The 20,364-nt window shown below is 41.8% G+C and overlaps 1 protein-coding gene across 3 annotated transcripts in view; it reads right to left on the bottom strand.

Annotated features, from left to right (window-relative positions):
• Positions 1-20,364, bottom strand: part of frmpd3 (FERM and PDZ domain containing 3) — a 44,281-nt gene that overhangs the window by 17,362 nt on the left and 6,555 nt on the right. For all 3 annotated transcript variants that reach the window (XM_070962286.1, XM_070962287.1, XM_070962284.1), the window contains exons 2-4: positions 644-756; positions 386-540; positions 131-233 (exon numbers count right to left, since the gene is read on the bottom strand). In XM_070962286.1, coding sequence (XP_070818387.1) covers positions 131-233; positions 386-540; positions 644-684 — 299 coding nt within the window. In that variant the 5' untranslated portion in view covers positions 685-756. The remainder of the gene's footprint in view (positions 1-130; positions 234-385; positions 541-643; positions 757-20,364) is intronic.

Below are 20,364 nucleotides of genomic sequence, written 5' to 3' on the forward strand. Positions count from 1 at the left end.
GAAGCAGCTTGTTCCTTTTGATCCACCCTCTTTACCCGTGTCCTCGTTACCTCCAATTGCCCATGTGGCTGGTCCCCTGGCCCGTACCCTCCTCCTCCCCTCCCCCTCCCGGGACAGTAAAGGATGTTACCTTACAAGGTCTATGACTCTCTCTCGGGGCGCGTCGCTCACCGTCTCCTCGTTAATGGCCAAGATCTGGTCTCCAGGGAGAAGCTTGCCAAAGGAGGGGCCGTCTGCAAGTAAGATGAGACACGCAGCCAGCATACAAAGTCATATACATCCAGTAAAAAGGAAAGTTTAATTTGAGTTGGTGTAGGATGTGCTTAAAGAGCCATCACTCTCCCCTTATGCTCGCTTTCTTACATGCACACACATACACACTAACCAGCAGAGACGGAGCGTACAATGACAGGCCTCTGGCTGCCTGCAATGAAGCCGAAGCCTTGAATAGGGTGGCGCTGGATGGTGACCTGTCGAGCTGAGGCAGGACTTAGGGTACCACTGTCCATACCATCCTGGCTCTCCTCTAACATTTCAGAGCTGCAGAGCACACACATAGAGACTCGTCAATAAAAATAAATGTCCGAGTGCATTTTTAAAATGAGGAATACTCTCAGCTCAGATCACACAGAGCACCGTGTACCTGTCACATGCGTTCGTGTGTCCATCCTGGACCTTGGCCATCCCCTGAGAGGAGGGAGCAGCATGGGACAGGGTTGCACTGCAGAAGCCGTTTTCTGTTTCGCAATCATTCACCTGCACAGGAGAAAGGAGACAAAGGGATGCCAGCATAGAAATAAGATACCCTCCTTTCTGCACAGCAAAAATACTCTTTTGTAGCATTTTGTTTAAAGCTGCAGCTTGTCTGAGCACGTCCCGAAATGCTGCTAAATATGTAGCTGAAAAATGTAACATTCAAGATTACAGTCCCTGACATCTTGCACTGTCAACAAGCAGCATTTTGCTCCTCACAGGCTTCTGCATTGTATTGAAAAAAAAAATGCCCAGGAAAGAAGTAGGAATGTAGCCATTTTCTGTGCTAAAAGCAGCTGACATTTGAGGCCTGCCTTTAGAGAAACTGCAATTATCAGGCACCAATAAAAATAATGCACATAGAGTATGTAAGACATTAAGGTCTCTGAATCTGCCAGCCTCTTTCAGTGTGGACCAAGCTACTGCTGTGAACCACACATGCTCTTTTACAGATGCCTGTGTGGGAGGCAGTGAAAGCAAGATTACTGAAAGACTGCGTGTTACTTTGTGTGTGTGTTTGTGTACATGACACGTGGGTTTCTGTGTTTGTGGCAGAAAAATGACTGAAAGAAAAATGGATGGAAATGATTGTGCGAGGGGAAAGAGAGCCAGATATTGATGCTCATATCTGTGATCTAGGACTCTGATGATTGCTGACTAAAGATGAGACACTGATTGTGATGTTAATGGCGCAGATGGGCTAAAACAGAGAGAGGCAGATAAAGAGCACATCAGTACTGCTCGGGATTATTATGCAGGGATACGCTGTTGAGAGCAAATACCTTTCTGAGTGCCACAGGCAGAGAACAAACTGTCAGTAACAGGAGGCTGAGTCACATTAGTCAATAGTTCAGATTCATATTCTTGTCACTTGTTGTTTCTGATAACAGTGGCTTATGTGGGAGCACGGCTCATTTACAATTCCAGTGATGCATTACTGATCTCTACCTTGTGACATGGTATCAGATGAGGGTTGATGTATCCTAGATAGGTTTCATATTGAGCTCGGTCCATGGCCAGAAATCCATTACAATATGTGTGCTTTGAATGTCAATTAGACTAATCATTTAAAAAGATTAGATTTGAATAAAAATTTCTGTATTCAATATTCAGCTGACTTACAAATCATCATCTGTCTGTATCAAAGGTGCGCAGCGGTGACAAATGATGCTGCACCAGCTGGTTCTGCTGCTAAAAAGGATTACATGTTTTTGATTGAGAATGATTATTTTCCCCTTTGATTCTCCCCGTGGATTCTGACAGTGCACTTCTCTCCCTGTTTCATTCTCCTTCTTCTCCTGTCCCCCTAATGTCTTCCTCTTTCCACCATCTGTCTCCCTCTCCAGTTGCTGGGAGGACACCCATTCTGTTGGATCTGTGAGGAGGTGCCAGCCGTTCATCAGGTGTGTGTGATTGGTGTGTGTCATTACAAATGCCAGTAACTCCTCAGCACCTCTTCTTCGGTGCAGAGGAGCCAAGATTTGTGACCACAGCAAAGAGACAATATAAATATCCTTGTTGTGAATAGCCTGCTCTTGCACATGGTCCATTATTCACAGAGCCTTTCTTATAGTCTGATAGTCCCCAAGTCTTTTTGTGCCCATCAGGATCAAAGCGGAAAGCTGAAATACACCTGAAATTGTGCAGTGCCACCAATAACATCATTACATTGGCACATGCAACTGTTACCAAATTGGAAACAGAGGACTACATATGTGTTTTTGCAGCTTTAAATGCTTAACTTAATTCAGAGATGAGTTTTGGCATTCAGAGTAAGTGAACTGAACAGAAGGGAGAGCGATGAAGGTAGCCGGGGGACAGTGAAGCTTACGCGTCTGCAAAGATAAACAGCCATTCAGCAGAGGGGCCGACCTTTTACTGAGAGAGGACGCCAAGGAATTCTGTCAAGAAATGATCCCCAAGGGCATCGGCAGGCCTGCGTGTTGCTATGACGACAGCTCACGGCAGCTTGTTGGAGCCGGGGTGGACGGAGGGATGGTGGGTGGATGAGAATAGTGATGGGGCCACACGCTCCTCTATCACCCTGCAGCCACTGTGGCCAGATGCCATCATTTCCTCGGGCAGCAGAGGTCAGGGCATCACATACCTGCTCTGCTCCAGTGTCCCAGTCTGCACAGGCTCAGCAGGCCTCAGGGTCTGGGAAGAATGACCTTTTACTTATTATCCTCCCAGACCTGCATTCTAACCGGTTTATATCTTGGTGGGATGCTGCATTTCATTCAGCAGCATTGCTGAATAGTTGCAGTTTCCGTGTGATAAGGTGTTCAAAACTGATAGCCACAGGCTGAATTATCATGTAGTCAGAAGTGTTGATGCAACTCCTTGATCATGTTTAGTTTGTGATTATGTTGACCTGAATTGCACAATGTCGTATGGTGTTTCTGATATTTTAAAAAACATTGAGAAATAAGTATGATAAGATCTTCACAAAGATTTTTGGCTCATTTATTGGTTTTCACTGGATGTACCTGAAGTGTACGCCCAATAATCTGACAATTCAGTGAACAGGATGACTGTAATTCATACAAAGAGAAAGAAGAGAAGTGAAACAAGAGGATGAATGTGCGGTATTAGTATATTTAAGACAAAACAAGACAGGAATAAAAACAACAACATGCAATTATTTTAGTTAATAATTAAATCAGATGAGATGAATATGCAGCTAAATGAACCAAACTGAAATGTTTTTTGTTTGTTTCCCCCTTTTTTTCTCTTGCATTTTGTGATTTATAAACTATAAGATCTAAAAATCAATTCCAGTAGTGGCAAAGAGAGACTAATGTGCTCTCCCTCTTGTTATTGTTAAAACACCTGTTGCTGAGTCTTATGTGTTGTACTTGACCTATGGCTGTTTCTCGGTTAGATCAGAGAGAGAATTACAGCAGAACAGGCAGGTTGTCACATTCAATGGAAAGTTAAGTCTGAGAAGAAATCCAGATCTTCTATGACTAAAAAAGAGAAAATAACTAATGGCCGAATGTCCTTTGTTACACACAATTACGTAAGTGCAGCCCATCCAAAAATCTTTTTTAATGTTTCTGTAGGACTGAATTGCATTTTTGAGAAGAGAGTAAGAGCTCATAGTTGCTGAAGCTACTGTGGAAACTGGATGGGCTCTGCAGGAAATTTGCCGTGAAGGAAGGCAAATTAGTTTAGCAAAGATGAAGTACATCACATTGTGAATGCTTACAGTAAAGGCTGAAAGCTGCAGTCCTGTTCAGGAAAATTAGATATACCACTGAGAACCCTTGAGCAGAGGGTAAATAAGTTGCCTCCCCTGTAGCTGTCCTGTGTTTTGTGTGGTGGACTGCAGACACTTGCAGTCCTGCTGCCAGTCAAAGCGTTTGCTCAGCTGTTTTCCACTTTTTGCTTCGCTTAATTTATCATGTGCAAAATGTTACAGGTCCATTGTTATCTGAACTGCACTTCAGTCACTGTGTGGAAGTTGTCTCTTGTCTAAGAAACAAGTGTTATTCCTGGCTAAGAGGATGATGCTAAAGGGCGCCTTATTTCACTCTGCATCTGTCTCAGACCATGTTATGATATTAAAAATTTCAAAATTATATAAATCCTCAAATACAACACCTCTAAAAATCTTGCTGAGACCTTGAAGATACATGCTTAAATGTCTGGCAGTGATTAATTTGATTAAATGTGTTAGTAAGGAATGTTGCAGGAAAATATTAAGAACTGTTGATGTGGTCTATTTAATTATATAGTTAACTTGTCAATAGACATGCTATATGGAGGATGTTGAGCCTGACAACACTGATTTATGCATTTAGGCTAAATGAATGCATCATTATTTCTGCTCGTGCAACATTATTCAGACCTAATTAGTTTAGCCAATTCCCACATGCAGGGGCTGTGGCTTAGCCTTTTGGATGCTGCATCTCAAATGTAGATTCTTAATTATGGTTTAATAGGAATTAAAGAGTCCATTCCAGTGACAATTAGCATGGCACTTCCACATGGCTCTCTGAATTATCTGGCTGCTTACCCTGTTGATGCTTCAGGAATTTTCACTTATTTTACTGTTGCACTAATTGTTCATCTCTGTGATTAACTGCATCTGAATGCCTGAATTATAAATTATAATTTGAATCAGAGATGGAATCAACTGCAGAAACTTGGGAGTTGTGCTGCACTAATTGGAAAATGTGACTGTATGTTATTGGATCATTGCCTTGAGAAGCCAGACAATCGTTGAGCAGTGATCTCAGTGATTATTTATAGACAGACAGACAGACAGACAGACAGAAGAGCAGGCAGAGCTTATATCCTCTGACTGACTGAATAATTCATGAACATAAGAATGTATCAGCATCATTGTAACATATTTGCACCATAGTTGTATAATGCTCTGTTAATGGTGACAGCCTACCATATTAGAAAACTGCTCTGAGTGGATTTTAAGTACTTTTCATCATCAAGTTGAACCTGTGTATGGCAGCAGTGATCAGAGGTACTCAGATGGCCTCCAGTGTTTTACCTACACAACCGACGTGGCTCTATGGATGGCATTCTGGTCAATCCACCACTGAAATCTCTCAACAACTACTGGATGAAATTTTGTACAGGCAGTCATGGTCCCCCATCAACAAATCCTAATGACTTTGATGTTCCCTTGACTTTAACTGAAGCATCATCATCTGTTCAGAAATGGACATTTTTCCAATAATTTGATTTATGACCCAATATCTACAAAATCAATAACATTCCCTTCAGCCTACTTGTAAAGCATGTTAACACAATAAACAAAGAGGGTGAACAGTCTAAACATACCTGCAGAACACCAGCATCGTCTTTCTGAGCATGTTAACATGCTAATGTTAGCATTTAGTTTTAAGCTCCGCTGGGCCTGTAAGTACTGTCTCACAGAGCAGCTAGCATGGATAGACTTGTTCAAAGACATCTTTATATTAGCACACTTGACAGGAGCTACTGTTTCATACTGGCTCAGTCTCTTACACACTCTTGCACACACCCACCCACCCACACACACACACACACACACACACACACACACACACACACACACACACACACACACACACACAAATAGTCAAACATAGACACGCATAGTCTATAGTCATAAAATAGATAACGTACAAAAAGACATTATTTATATCTTAAAAATATTGCAGTCAAAATCACTATAGGATAACATATTAAGTGTAATTGGGAACTGCAATCAATCAGAGTAATACTATTTTCTTGGATGCTTGAGCAGGGTCAAGGTGACAGGGATGAATTACTTCGACTGGAATATAGCCAGACAGTAAAGGAGGACAGTATCTGTGGTGACTTACACAGTCATACACCCACGATGATACACTCTCACACATGTAGAGCTCAGTGTAGAAAAGTGATCCTGAGTTACACCCCCCCCCCAGAAATGTGTTGTGGATGTGGATCAAATGACTAACAAAAACATGTAAAAAAAAAAAAAAAAAAGTGTTATTTTAAATGTTGGGTGGAATCACTCTTGTGTTACGTCAGTGGTGACACAGGAGTGTCCAAAACAAACAATATTCATCTCTTTTAAAACTACACTAATTTACTCGCCACATGCACACTGTGTGTATTTAGCTGCTGATTCAGACAAATCAAACACATAAGCATAAGACGACGATCAAGGTAATTGCAGTGTTAAATAGCTAGATGTGTATCAGTCAGTGTTTGCATGTGTCCAAGACAGATTTGCTGTCTTCTCTTGGGAACCTCTGAATAGGAGAAAACTGCAATGTGTGCAGCTTTGCTCTGCTTCGTGACAAGATACATCTTAACCAGAGCTGAAAATATTCTGGCCCACAAACACTAGAAAAGTTGATGCAGTGTAAAGATGGTAGATCTTTCATTTTCAACCACTGCTGTATCTGATTTTACAGACATATGTATACAAAGTCTTGTTGCATACTCATATTTCCTGATTCAATCCTCTGTCAGACTAGAGCGCAGGCTGCCAGCATTTCATATCAAATGTAGCAAATCCTTGAATCTGCAAAAATCCTGTTAGGATTATGAAAGAGGCGACACAATAATCTCCCCAATGTACTGTGAAATGAGCCTTCCTGGACAAAGATACTCTGCCTGTCACATGTCTGGCCTCTAGGAAGCCGCAAACATGAAAGTCATTCTGGCAGCATGGTCGCCACTGTCTTCAATCTGTTTTCAATTGCTGGCTGTGATAAAAACCCTTGCTAAATATTTATGCTGTGTTTTTTGAAAGGATTTGTGGTGATAGACAGCCCTTTCCGCTGAGAGAGCCAATCAAATGAAGCCATCGGCACTGGGCCTAATCCTTTCTGTCACTGCAGGCTGCCCGGGCCAGTCCTGCAGAAATCCTGCAGGACAACACAACTGGGGAAATGGGGAAAGTGAAGGCTGATATATGAAAGTCAGTCCTGGACTTCCTTACTGATAAACCTTTCATTGTGTATTTTATCTACAGGATTAGATTATTTAAAACCTGAGGCAGTCTCTCGCCTGAAATTGGAAATAACTCACGCCTTTTCCATCTATTTTTCGAATCCTTCCTCCTCTGTCGTTCACGATTACGATGCTGTCTCATTCAGTCTCTAAATCATATGCACTATCTGTGCATACCCATGCATACGCACAGACACATTTTTTGGTATAATTCACATTAACATTAACTTTCCTCACTGTATCTTCCATCTGATGTGTTTTCTCACTCTTCCAGGTAGATTCTCCAGCAAACCCTTCTCATCACTGCTGCCAGGTAAACAATACAGACTCCATCTCTATAAGCCTCACTTGACACACTGGCTGCTTGTATTTCTGTCATATAAAATAAAGATGCAGACTCCAAGATTTGTACAGCTGCAGGACCCATCCCTCTGTCTGTCCCTGGCTGTGTTCACCTGCTGGCTTGCCTGCCAGCATGGCTGCATCCTTTCCTCTCTTCACACAATGACCTCCCTCGTACAGCCAGATGGCATCCATTTAGTGAGTGCTGCCTACTGCTTTCTCACTTGCACTTTCTGAACTTATTGCCCACATATACTGTTTCTCTGTTTTTTCTCTGTTAATCTCTCACTCTCTGTCTATCCGTCTGTCACCGGCTAGTCTCTCTCCTCCAACAGCCAAAACTGACTGCATGTTTGAAAATGGATCGTGGCTGTGGGTGAAAGCAACAGCTTGAGTGGTGATTGATGCAGCAAGGAGAGACCGAGAGCATTGGCTCTTTGGAGTGGCGTTTGTGTGGAAAACGTCCACTGAAAGTTTACAGACATACTGTTGACTGAATTGTCGAGCTCTTTAACTTTCTCGCCTTGTCAAACAATTAGCTTCTGTCTTTATTTGCACCGTTCAGTGTTGGGCCTGAAGGGCTTGAGTAGTTAATACGGTTATGACTCAGTGGAGAATGGTTGTTATGTCAGATGTTGCAAGTTACCGTTTAGATTACCAAAAATGTGTGTTTTAAATGACACGGGTATATATGCATGGCCCTGCCTTCTTACAATGTGTGTTTGAGTCCAAAAATTGGTGTATAGGTGATCCTGACCAATAAACTACTAGTTATGATAAGGAGTCTGTGCCTTCAACTAATCACAATCAGTTAAACACCTCATACTGGGATCAAGAGTGCATGAAAACTAGCTAGCAGGAGCACAGAAAAAGCAAAATAGCTGAAAGCATTAGATAAATGTCCAGCTTCTGCCGCTGCAAATGCAAACATGGTCAAACCTGATAAATGGATTACTTAATCTTGTCAGTGATATTTACCTTTGTATAATGAATAGTGTCAAAAAAGTCAATTTTAAATCAGCTCAAGTGAGCGTATTCAGCAATGAGGCTGTTTGGAAGCTGCTGTTCTATTGGATCTGAGAAATGAATATATCGTACATGTCAACAAGACAACAGCACAATTTGCTTGGTTGTGTTCTTCTAAACTCCCACTCACCTGCTGATCACCAAGTGTTGAAATGACAGCAGCAGACTGTATGCACCCAGAGAAACCCCAATCAAGACCCCCTGAGTGCACGTAGGCAAAAGATGATGCATCTTGAGAAAAGTGTGGGGAGAGAGCAAGCTTAGGGAAAGAAAATACAATCACAAAATAGAGATATAGACTTTCTCCGCATGCGCTTTGTTTGTTATTGTCTCTGAGACGTAGATGGTAAGATGTTAAGAGCGATCTGGAAAAGTAAATGGGGTTTGGAGTGGATGTGACTTCTTCACAATAGAGTTCACAACCTTGTGGGGGAAAAGAGACGTAATTTTGTTTTCCCTCTCCAAAGTCCATTAAGCAACAAGTGCAAAGCGGGAAAATAACCCCTCCTTAAGAGTTGCAGTTTTGTTACCACATTGACTTCCTATCATTCATACCTGGACTGAACTCTCTGTATGTCTCTGTCTCTCTTCCTCTGAGTCATTGTGTTTTCGTTAGCACCTCGACCAAGACAAATGAAGATAGATGATAGTGGACAGGCTTTATCATTGTATCTCCTGCAGTGTTATCTGAACAGTACAAACAGACATTTCTATGACTGTCACACGTCAGTGATTAATTCACATGTACCAGCTGAGTGTGCTCAAATCTTCCTCTATTCTTTTATGGCGGCAAATGCTAGAAATCTTTGGTATTGTCTTAACTCACACATTATTTTTAAGCTGAAGGGTGTTTGGATGCTATGAATGAATTTCTGAGCTTCAGGTAGACCTGCAGGCACTGAATGGGCCTAAATACACGATCAGGCTATCCAGGGATTGGATGTCCTGATACGAAAACAGGATGAAAGAGAAACATCTGCTCGGCCACATGTTTGAAGACTTCCTTGGTTCCATTTGAGCAGACTTGGCTGACTTGTTGGTCTTGGGCTTAGCAGCTCCTCTGACTCATTCCTACATTATTAATGTGATCATGGAACCACATGACCTTCACCACAACATGGAAATTAATATCCCACCTTCCCATATTAACCCCACAACCTCTCTGCTGAGGAGCAGCCATGTGCTGGCGCCAGTTAAGAGGTTCACAATGACAGGATCAAAGGTTATAGTGTATCTCCATGTCCTGAGTGCTGTCTGTGGAAGGCTGTAGATAATATGGGTGAATTTATTTTCTTATTATTGCGATTGCAAAATAATTATCAAGTGATTCTGACATGACATGCTTTTTTTTGTCGCAGGCCATGCAGGGCTGGAACGCGTGGCTGAATATATTGATGTAAATTAATGTCAATTCAGTTATTATTTTAATAATCCTTTGATTGTTTCAGTCCTTTTTCAAACACACATTGTCAGATTTTGGCTTCTCCAATGTGAGGATTTGATGCTTTTATTTGCCATATTTTCTGTCAGGTAAATATTACAAATCGAGCTGAAACAGCTGATTAGTTGATGAGTTGGTTGACAGAAATTGAATTGGCAGTAATGTAAGTAAGCAAAACACCCCAAGCTGTTTTTTTCAAGCTTCTCAAATATGACTATTTGCTGGTATATTTATATTTATACCAAACTGAATATCTCGAGATTTGGACTGCTGTTAGGACAAAATAAGACATTGAAATAGGTCAGCCTGGAAATGACATTTTCACTGTATTCTTGCCTTTTAGAGAATAAATGATTAACGGATTAATTAATAATGACATTGCACTGCAGCCCTGTAAACTAATCTGTTGACTCCCACACTATCAGTCCCTAAAGTAATACAATACTAATACAATGCCTTCTGCCTAATTTGATCACCACAGGCTCCTGTAACCCAGCTGCTGCTCATAGGCACACTCGCTGAGCGTAGTTATTACAAGTGAAACAGCCAGTGTTGCATCAAGTGCAGTGAATTGGTTCCTTTTGGTGGCTTGGCTTTACATTTGAAACATAGAGTAATTGAGTTCTACCAAGCCGTACAATTAACACCAACAGTCGGCCTCCACAGCTCATCACGGACCTTGTCGCTCTGTGACAAAACTTTGTCCGACAGAGGCTTTCTCCCTCAGCTAGAGTCAGTTAAAACATAGATTTGCTGCAAGGACCTTGGGCCTGCTTCATTGCGTTGAGATCAATAGCCCGGCCTTCTCTCTGGCATGTAGACGGACAGACAGAGGTGGAGAGGAGGGAGCGAGCTGTGATGGATCAGCATAGTACTTAAGAGCCGGTCTGTCACGGAGGAGAGATGGGTGGAGGAGGTTAGCCAAACAGATGTTCAGCTCTGACGGTCTCTGCGGGTCACTGAGCAGGATCTTGGATGATAAAAGGAGGATGAGGTTAAGAAATGCAGCTCATCCATGTAATAGCTTGTTACGACTTTCCCTCACTTCCATGGCCATAAAGAATATATTTATAGAGGGCAAGGGGCAGATTTTAATGCTGTCCTGACACTGTGGGACGACCGTAGAGGTCATAAATATTAAGGCAAACATGACAGTGCTGTCTGATGAAAGCCAAAACGTGTAGGCATTCTTCTTGCGCTGTTTATTACTCCAAATTCATGTTTTTCAGAGGCCATTTACCAATTTGACATGAAATCAAGAATGTTTTGCATACCTGCGATGCACTGCATAATGCCTGTCCAGTATGAGCTGCATGCCAGGAGCAAGAACAGGCTTTTAAACTGAGAGAGGTGGAAGCAGCAAAGTGAGCTGCATCTCCATAGCACTGGGGTTTGGAGAATACCACAGTGGCAATCCTCTTAACCTTCCATTAGGGTCCACTTTAACCATCAAAGAAACAGCATAGTCTTTGCTCTGCTAAAGGTAAAATAAATATAATATATATGAGAGGCAGACACAGAGAACCACCTACTGAGTCACATGTTTGCTTGTTAGTTCAATGAGCATGAGCTAAAATGAAAAGAAAAGAAAAAAAAAGTAATACTGAATTACTGAAAAAGAACCCTAATTAAATAATACGTTTACCTGTTTTAACACCATACACTTAAATGTGTCTGCTTACTTTCAAAGTATAGTGTGATGGTGGTGAAGAAAAGCAGCAATAGAGAGTTCTTTAAAAAATTTAATAAAGCCACAGGCAGTAAAACAGAAATATGTAAAATGAAATATGGAGGAGAGAAATAAGTGATAAGGAATATTTCCAAAGTCAAATAGCAGCACGGGAAAAAAAACCCAGCTGTCATTGTTCAGTAAGCTTCCTTAGATAGCGAGGAGATGCACTTTCCCTGGCTGCTTATTTTAAATCTATGTTCTCAGGCTGGGGAGGTTCCACTTGACTGCATTTGATTCATCAGTCAGGAGCTGAGAGGAGAAAGTCAGGCCTGCGTCGCATTATTCTCTGCACAAACTCTACCAGCCAGCCTGTGCTGTGCACCGCGCAGACTGTGTGCCTGTTTCAGCTCTCTTTCCTGATCTGTTTCATCTTATTTATTGACTTAACCTTTCAAGATGCATAAATGTTGTAAATAAGACAAAATTTTAAGTGTTGGGAATGTGGCCAAGCTACCGCCAAAGGCTAATACACCTGACCTTTGCAAAATTAATTCCAACCCTCCTCCTTGTGGGGTTCTGTGAAAGAGACCATTAACTAACAGCTGGCTTTGACTACGGCTTTCACACACGTAGTGAAAATGACATGATTAGCCGCTCAGGTCCAGCAGCCTGCGGCCAGTTGCACCAGCCAGTTGCCCACAGCTGAAAACTGAGAGGCAGAGTGGCCGTGACAGCAGCAGTGTGGCTCTGTCTCTTTGCTGTCACCCTTCAGTGAAGCACACAGCTCTCAGCAGCTCGCCTGACAGCGGAACGACACAGAGTGACACTCATTCTCTCCGAAATACAGCATAGCTGCTTCCCCCTCCTCCTTCTATCGCTGCCACCCATGAGATATCACCCACACGGCCCTCCCAACTCCACCCTTTTGTGATTACCAATAAAGTGGTCTTCTCCCCACAGTGTGCAGCTCATTTCCCACACCCTTCCCATTTTCTATATTTGTGCTTCTGACTAATATTCAGTTATGCAGTTCACACAGTGTAAACACATTTTCTGACTCAGACACATTTCCTCAAACTCTCTTTGTGCAATATTAATTCATGCATTGTGCTTAACTGCACAAAAAGTGATGCACCCGGCTCTATTTTCCTCCTTTGCACATTTGCACAGAGCAACGTTAAAAGCTGTAGAATATTAATAAGCTGTGCTGTCACAACAGTTTGTGCAACCGTCCAGCCCATATCTCTCATTTACATGCAATAATGGAAATATGTGGACACACCAGTGCACACATCATTAATCACAATATCTAGTCTGACCTCTCTGCCTTGCCCTCCCATTACATTAAGAATACATAAGGGTGCCCTTCCAGTGGAGACAACATGTTGCAGAGCCATCCTGCATAGGCTGCCCTTCATGCTAGAAAACAGCCTCTTAATGGTTAACTAGTTAACAGTTTCCTGTGTGTTTTTATTACAGTGTAAAAAGTCCAGTAGTTATTATGAATCTGAACCACATGCATAATATTAACCAGGGTTTGGAGCTGTTTCACCGTAAATGCATCATAACTTTCCACGCTTCTGACCCACCATACTGTTTGTAGCTAGGGCTCTTTTTATTGCCTGAGTGTACCACTGCATTCCTCACTGAAGTGCATCTTCTGTGTTTGTCATTGCTGCTTTTCCCCAGTAGCTTCCTGGCCCCCACATCGCTTATGTTTATCAACATGACGAGGTGATTCCACTCATTCTCAAGATTATATATTACTAAATAAATTCTACGATTTGGTCCCTTGGCGTAGTGTGTTGGTTTTGTCTGCCAGAGGGTTCAGGCTCAGACCACGACAAGGGGTTGATTTGTAACCCAGCCTCCCTGCCGCCTGGTTCTGGCTGCTCTGGGAGCTTCTGTAGCAGCTCTCCCTCCCTTTCCTTCCCTCTGTTTCACTCTCTTACCACCGACTTATCTAGTGCTGGTATGTTTTAGTGGGTGTGCAGAGAATACCAAGTGGCTCCTCCATCAGGGTGTGTAATTATCTGGCCTGCTGGGCTGCCATGCTCCTGCTGGCTGCCTGCTTGGGTTCAGCCAGGCCCCACTTGTCCCCTGCCTCAGCTTGGACCCAAGTCCCATCACTGTGCAGCAACTGTGTAGCTTTTGTTCTGTTTGAGGTTTTCTAATGTGTTGCCACAGTCCATTTCAAAACCATGTCAGTCCATCTGTCTATCCGCATAACAGAAAAATGCCATTTTATCATATCAGTAGCTGCATGGATGTCTTTTGGGTGTGTTATTCAGCATCTAATGTGGCTGCAGGCCAGGGAGCAGTGGTGCTGCATCGTGTAGTATCATCATTCCACTTTATGTTAAGTAGATATTCTAATGCAATTTTGGCATAAAGGATACAAAATGTGTTGGTTGATGGCGCCAGCTGGTGAGGTCGAGGTGTGAAACCTCAGCTAAACAATGTGCGCAGCAGGTTTAACTTACTGTTTATCAGCATTTGCTTTTGTAGAAATAGTACACATTATTACACCGTGATGAATACCATATAGAAATCGATATACCTATATCTACAATGTATGTTAAACATATCTGCATAACAGTCACTGTGACTCTAATTTGTTTTCCTTGTAATATTTGCTCCTCATCAGTAAAGCATTGCTATGTTCTGTTTATGCATCTGGTTAATGTCAGTGAAAAGATTGTGGTCTTGGTTTAGTTTTAAAGTGTCAAAGTGTTTTAGGAGCCTAATGCAGTTTCACGCTAAAAGAAGAAAAAGTTCAACATGGCGCAGAGCAAGGCCGTTCTTTCCGATGAAGTGATCGGCTGTGTTCTCTCAGGCGGCTATGCAAGTAATTGTAGCTCACATTTCGCTTATTTTTTGCCATGTTTTGATCTCAGATCTCGTCTTTGAGAGGAGAATGTTACGGTTGCAGAAATTTTACTTTAGAGAAGTTGATTTTGTCCTGCTGTGAGTTATATGTCCTGTCTGATCCTACCCAGACTTGAGTAAATAATTTCAAGCATATACAGTATATTTTTATATATTTGCTTTGTCTGCTTCTTTTTATTTTGTGTACTACTGCACAGACACTATTCACTCTAACATTAACTACACATTGGATACAGGATGCAAATCCAAATCTGTGGTGTAAAAGTTAGAAGCTTTGCATGTCCAAGCATCCGTCGCAACTTTATGTTTGGTGTAAGAAATCATGCATGCTGTATGTACGGTAGGTAACATCAACATATCCTCCATTACAGATCTGCCAATTCAAATTTGTGGTATGCTAATGTGTTGTTATAGGAGATAGGGATGTACAGTGACCTCTAGTGGCAGTTAGGGAGTGAATCAAATCCTGCTCTGTCAGCATTGTGTGCTCATTGCTCAAGTGACGCTCTCATATTTCTTGTCAGACTTAGAAATTAAAATACATAGCCATGAGTAAATATAAAGATATTACGATAAGAAGCAATCTGAGAATCAAGCAACTGAAGGCTAGCATCCTAACACTGCTTGTTATGTTAATAAAGCAGAGTCACATCAGTCAAGTAGCTTTAGTATCATTCTGTTCTTATGAAATGGTTATTCAGGCATTACACTAAATACTGACACAAATATCCTCAGTTTTGTAAATTTAATGTGATCAAGTGTGCAGAACAACACTCAGCTGGCACACTGAGATCCTTGCGATGGACCCTAGAGAGACGTAATCTTTCTGCTTTCAATGCAGTGTTTACTTACTTTATAGTTTATCTCTTTTCTCTCATACGAATGTGATAGCTCCTGCTTACACTGGGCAAAAAGCAAGCAAACAGTGCAACGTATATGGCTGCTTAATGAAGAAGATTGTATCCAGTCTAAAGATTTTAATCTTCTGTCTTCGATTTGGTGAGATGGTCCAGGGTCTTTGTGACACTCCATAATATGATGTCTGCTGCTCACACCCTCAGTGTGGAGGAAATGAATATATATGCTTGGCTGCTCTTAGTGCTTTAATCCATTTAATGCACCCTGGGCAAAGGAGAGGAGAGAGGAATATGTAGCATACTGTGGTACACATATCCAAAAGAGCTTGACCATTGCATTGAAGCAGAACCGCTGACTGCTTACAATCCTTGTTGCGGTTGTCATTGTCATATGTAATTCGTTTACTAGCATTGGTCAGGGTGTTCAATATTTGAAAAACAAAGCAACAGAAAACACTTCCTTGATATGATGAATTTCTCTTCAGGCTAAGCCACTGCTTTAAGCAGTAACACTGTCCCTCTGCCATCATGATATATTGACCATTTCACCAACAAATATTCTGCTTGTTGTCCAGTGGGCAATACAGAACGGCACAGGAAAATCTACGCTTATTACTAATTCTCTAGGTGTTCAGCTTGTGTGTTCAGCACAAGTAATGGAAAGAGCAGAGCGTAAAGATTTTCTGAGGTTAAAATCTCACATCATTTCCCTTGTTTTCGACAAAAATTATATATCCCTCTCACACTTCAGCTCTCTCTGGGGAGAGTCTGGCAGTATTTCTGCTCTTTTATGCTGTAATAAACTCTCAGAAATCATTTTGGAGAAGGTACCCTGTGTTTAATACACCTGTGGATGGATGTTTATTCCAGTTGCAAGTGTAGGTGGCCCATGGAGTGATGGCTCCGCCATGAGTTGTGATGAATCAGGCAGTAACTGTGCACTTTTATCCCTGTTAATGGACTGTGATCAATAATGTTGCTCCGTATCAGCAACCACAGAGTGATAACTGAGTATGAGGGGGGAGGGAACCACATGATAGTCAATGTGAATGTGGAGATAATCAACAAGATTGCAGGTAATGCTCTTGGTGGTCTGTCATATCGAACGTTTTGCAGAACCATTTAAAGGGATCAATCAGGAGAAACGTCTCAGTCAGAGTCTCTGCAGAGCACCCACAGTGCACTGGGGAACTTATTTGTCATGAAGGTGAAAATAGAAGAAAGAAAAGTCTGTTTTATGAGTCTGCTTGATTCACAGATAATAAGCATGGGTTCCTTTTGTGTGAGCTTGTCTGTAGTAGTTTCATCTATTGTTCTTTGACTTGGAAATCTAATTTTTCCATCTCTTTGATGACAGCCACTAAAACGTAGCCATCTTTTCATAATCAGGTGCAAAGGCTGTTATAAAATGGTGGAAGATGCTGCAAATGACTCATCTGATGTTTAATTTAAAATTTCACGTCTGGGTCACGGAGAGGAACGAGCCGAGGATTGGAAAGTCTCTAAGGTGTTGGGTGGCTTAGCGGTGCTCACTGGCTGCTCATTGCCTCTCTCCTTGAGGCCCTGTCTTAGCTAATCGTTGCCACTTGTCTCCTCTCCAGTGTTCTGTGATAGTGTGTGCTCAGCCATGCGGGTGAAGTTTGAGAAAGCAAAGTTGATTGCAAAGTGGTGGTGTTGTGACAGCAGCAGTGAGAGGTTAGTGCAATACATGGTGAGGAAAGGAAAGAACAGCAGGGAAGTTGGGATCAGGTGCACAAATTAGATTCACTTTTTAATTGCGTGTGTAGGGAGAAACATAGGAAGTTATGCTTGGAATATAGTTTATAGTTAATAAAGTAGGCAGTGTGGGTTGGTGTTAGTGGTGGCACTAGAGCATCAGGGCCAGAGACATGCAGACAGGCATGTGAGTGCACACTCAAGCCTTTTACTGTGAAGCTAGGGCAAACAAATGTCTGATTGAATTAAGATAATTAACAGCTGAGCTTTGTGATACTGTGTGCTAAATGACATTTATAGCCTTCTCTCTGCTGCTCCACTGAGCTGCAGACACAAACCAAACCAAACAGAGCACCAACAGTGGCTAGATTTACAGATTACGTGCTTATGAACCAGTCAAGGTGATAAAGTCAGGAGCTACAGAAAAGACACAAGATAGGAAGAGAGCTGTACGCATTGAGAACACATGAGTTGGCAGGGCCATTATAGCACAGGTAGACCAAGCTGAAGGGCATATAAGTGTACTGACACAAGCTAACCTGTCAGCAAAATTACTGCAGCTTTTTGTGACAAATGTACTGAGGCTTATATGGTTCAGACAAAACTGTTTGCTTTTGAGGTTACGTGCTGTTTCATCTTCAAAGCCCCGACGTTACTGTTCTCATCTTTTCTCAAGATTGATCACATGTTGTAGTCGGAGCAACAAATAATGCAATTTTGTTGTTCAAATGTGTCTGATGTGGTTAAATTTTATGTCACGCAGGGAGAAAATGCACTCAGTTGGAAAAAAGAGCATTAAAGACTGAACACTTAATTTCCTCATTATAGTTTTTGGGATTTGTGCTGTGACAATGAGAGGGACTCCATGTGCAATGTTGTTGTGTAGTCACACAGTTGGGGGGAAGGCAGGCAGGTGCTGAGCACCGATATGTTTCTTATCGTTGAGTCGCCTCCTCTTGGCTCATCACAGTCCAGAACACATCATGCACATGCACGCAGACATGGAAATATCACATATCTTTGGGTGTGATATGGACGCAGAGGAAGTAGAGGGAGGGGAGGAGAAGGAGAAAAAGGACTTGTTGACCTGTTTGGTAAAGAAACTCTTAGGAAAATGTCCTGTGTTTTGACAGTCAATACACTGCAGTGATTGTGTTTTTTCCCACAGTGACAGCAAAATTACATTCTTGAGTTTATTTTTGGGATTACAAAATAATGAACGGCCCGCCGCTGTAGCTACAGAGCCCTTCACTCAGTGAATCTTATTAAGGGTACAGCCAAGTGCTGCATTACACATACTGAGCCTCAGCATTTTACTTAAGAGCCATAACCAAGAGGAAGGACTGGAACGGTAGCCAGAAGCTCTGAGGTGACATTTACGATTTTAAGATGAGAGTTGCGTGTACTTAATTAAGAAATAGCAGGGGACATCAGCTACTCTCTTCCTCACTGTTCCCTTGGAAAGCTTATTTCATGCTCCAGAAAGCCTTCACTCTACACACATGCACAAACGTGTGTGAGCCTGTGTGACTGTGTGTGTGAAGTACACAGAATAATTGAATCCCAGATGTAAAGTCTTAAAGGGCCGGTGTGCACAATTTAAGGGGATCTGTGTTCAGAAATGAAATAAAATATTCAGAAGTATGTGTTCATTAGAGTATGATCACCTGAAAATAATGTTTGTTGTGTTTTCGTTACATTAGAATGAGCTCTTTATATCTACAGAGGGAGCGGGTCCTCTTCCACTGAGTCTGCCATGTTGCACTGCTGTTTCTACAGTAGCCCAGAATGGACAAACTAAACACAGACTTTAGAGAGTGCCTATCATGTTTTTCTCAAGTTTCACAGCCACCACAGGTTTCGCTGGAAAGACGGAGGTGAATCATATTTAGTTGGTTACAGTCTGCAACCTCACCATTAGGACAAATGAAAGATGGAGGCTGTGGTACATCATTACATTACACGGAGTATGCACGGTGGCATTTAAATGTGAATATAAGTGGAATATTACATTTCATTCGCCATGTAACCAACTTAGTAGAAATTTTGTATTTTTGGGAATATGGGAAAAAAAACTGAATATTATGTGCACATCGACATAATCAGTGTTCTTGTAGATGCACGCACACAAACTCTGTCTGGTATCTACTTCTATTTGTAAAGCAGAGCCTTGATACTGTATTAGCAACTAAGCATCATTTTCAGTATCAGTGAATCTGCAGATAGTTCTTCTCATTCAGATAAGATAATCCTCCTACAGCAGGGAAATTTGCAGCGTTAATGTTTGAATAATGTGTGAGTGTTTGCTGTATTCTTAATGAATTAATCAATTAAATATTTGTTTTCTAAGATGTCCAAAAACGGTGAACTCAAGGTTGCATCTTGCGATTGCTTGTTTGATCTGACCAACAGTCCAAAAGTGAAATATATACAGTTTCTTAGTACTTAGTATTAACATCTGTGAAGCTGCAAACAGTGATTCTTTTTATAATGTCTCGTTTAAAAAAATTACTTATCAAAAGATTCACTTACTGATAATCAACAGTTAACAGTGAAAACGTTTGACTCACCACCTTTGATGGATGGAGGACACATGCTGGACTATCAGGTTTATGTGATCTGTTCCTTCATTATTTTACCAAAAATAATAGCCTCTCACACTTTTTTCTAAAGTACCTGTGGACTCGGTAGGTTGTGATTAGCATATTCTCAGGTCAGTGATCACCATAGCAACATGTGGAGCAAGGAGCAGAGTATTGTCTCCACAGTGCAGCAGCTGTAAGCCTGAGGGCCGAGGAACGAAGAGAGGTTGTGAGTAAGACGATGCACTGTGCGAACCCCTGAGACAACATCTACATGAAGCTCTACATCCACATCACACCCCCCCCCGTCTCTGTCTCGCTCTCTCTCTCTGTGTTCTTCTCATCCTTTATATCGTTTGCAAAGATGTTCAGCACAGTGTGTCACTCTTACTGCACAAACCTGGAGGCTTACATCATTCAGTTCAATGCATGTCATTGAATTCACTGTCCAAACATAGAAATGCTAATGCCGTTTATTGTAGTGATTTCAGATGTGTGCAAAGCTCAGTATATTCATTCACTTGCTCTCGACACACAAAGACAAACATGCTGATGTCCACATGTATGCGCAGTGATTTCAGTATGTGTGATGCAGGTAGCATGTGTGTGGCTGTTACTGCTCTGCTTGTCCCT

Source organism: Chaetodon trifascialis, chromosome 5 (genome assembly GCF_039877785.1).
Source record: "Chaetodon trifascialis isolate fChaTrf1 chromosome 5, fChaTrf1.hap1, whole genome shotgun sequence".
Lineage (NCBI taxonomy): Eukaryota > Metazoa > Chordata > Actinopteri > Chaetodontiformes > Chaetodontidae > Chaetodon > Chaetodon trifascialis.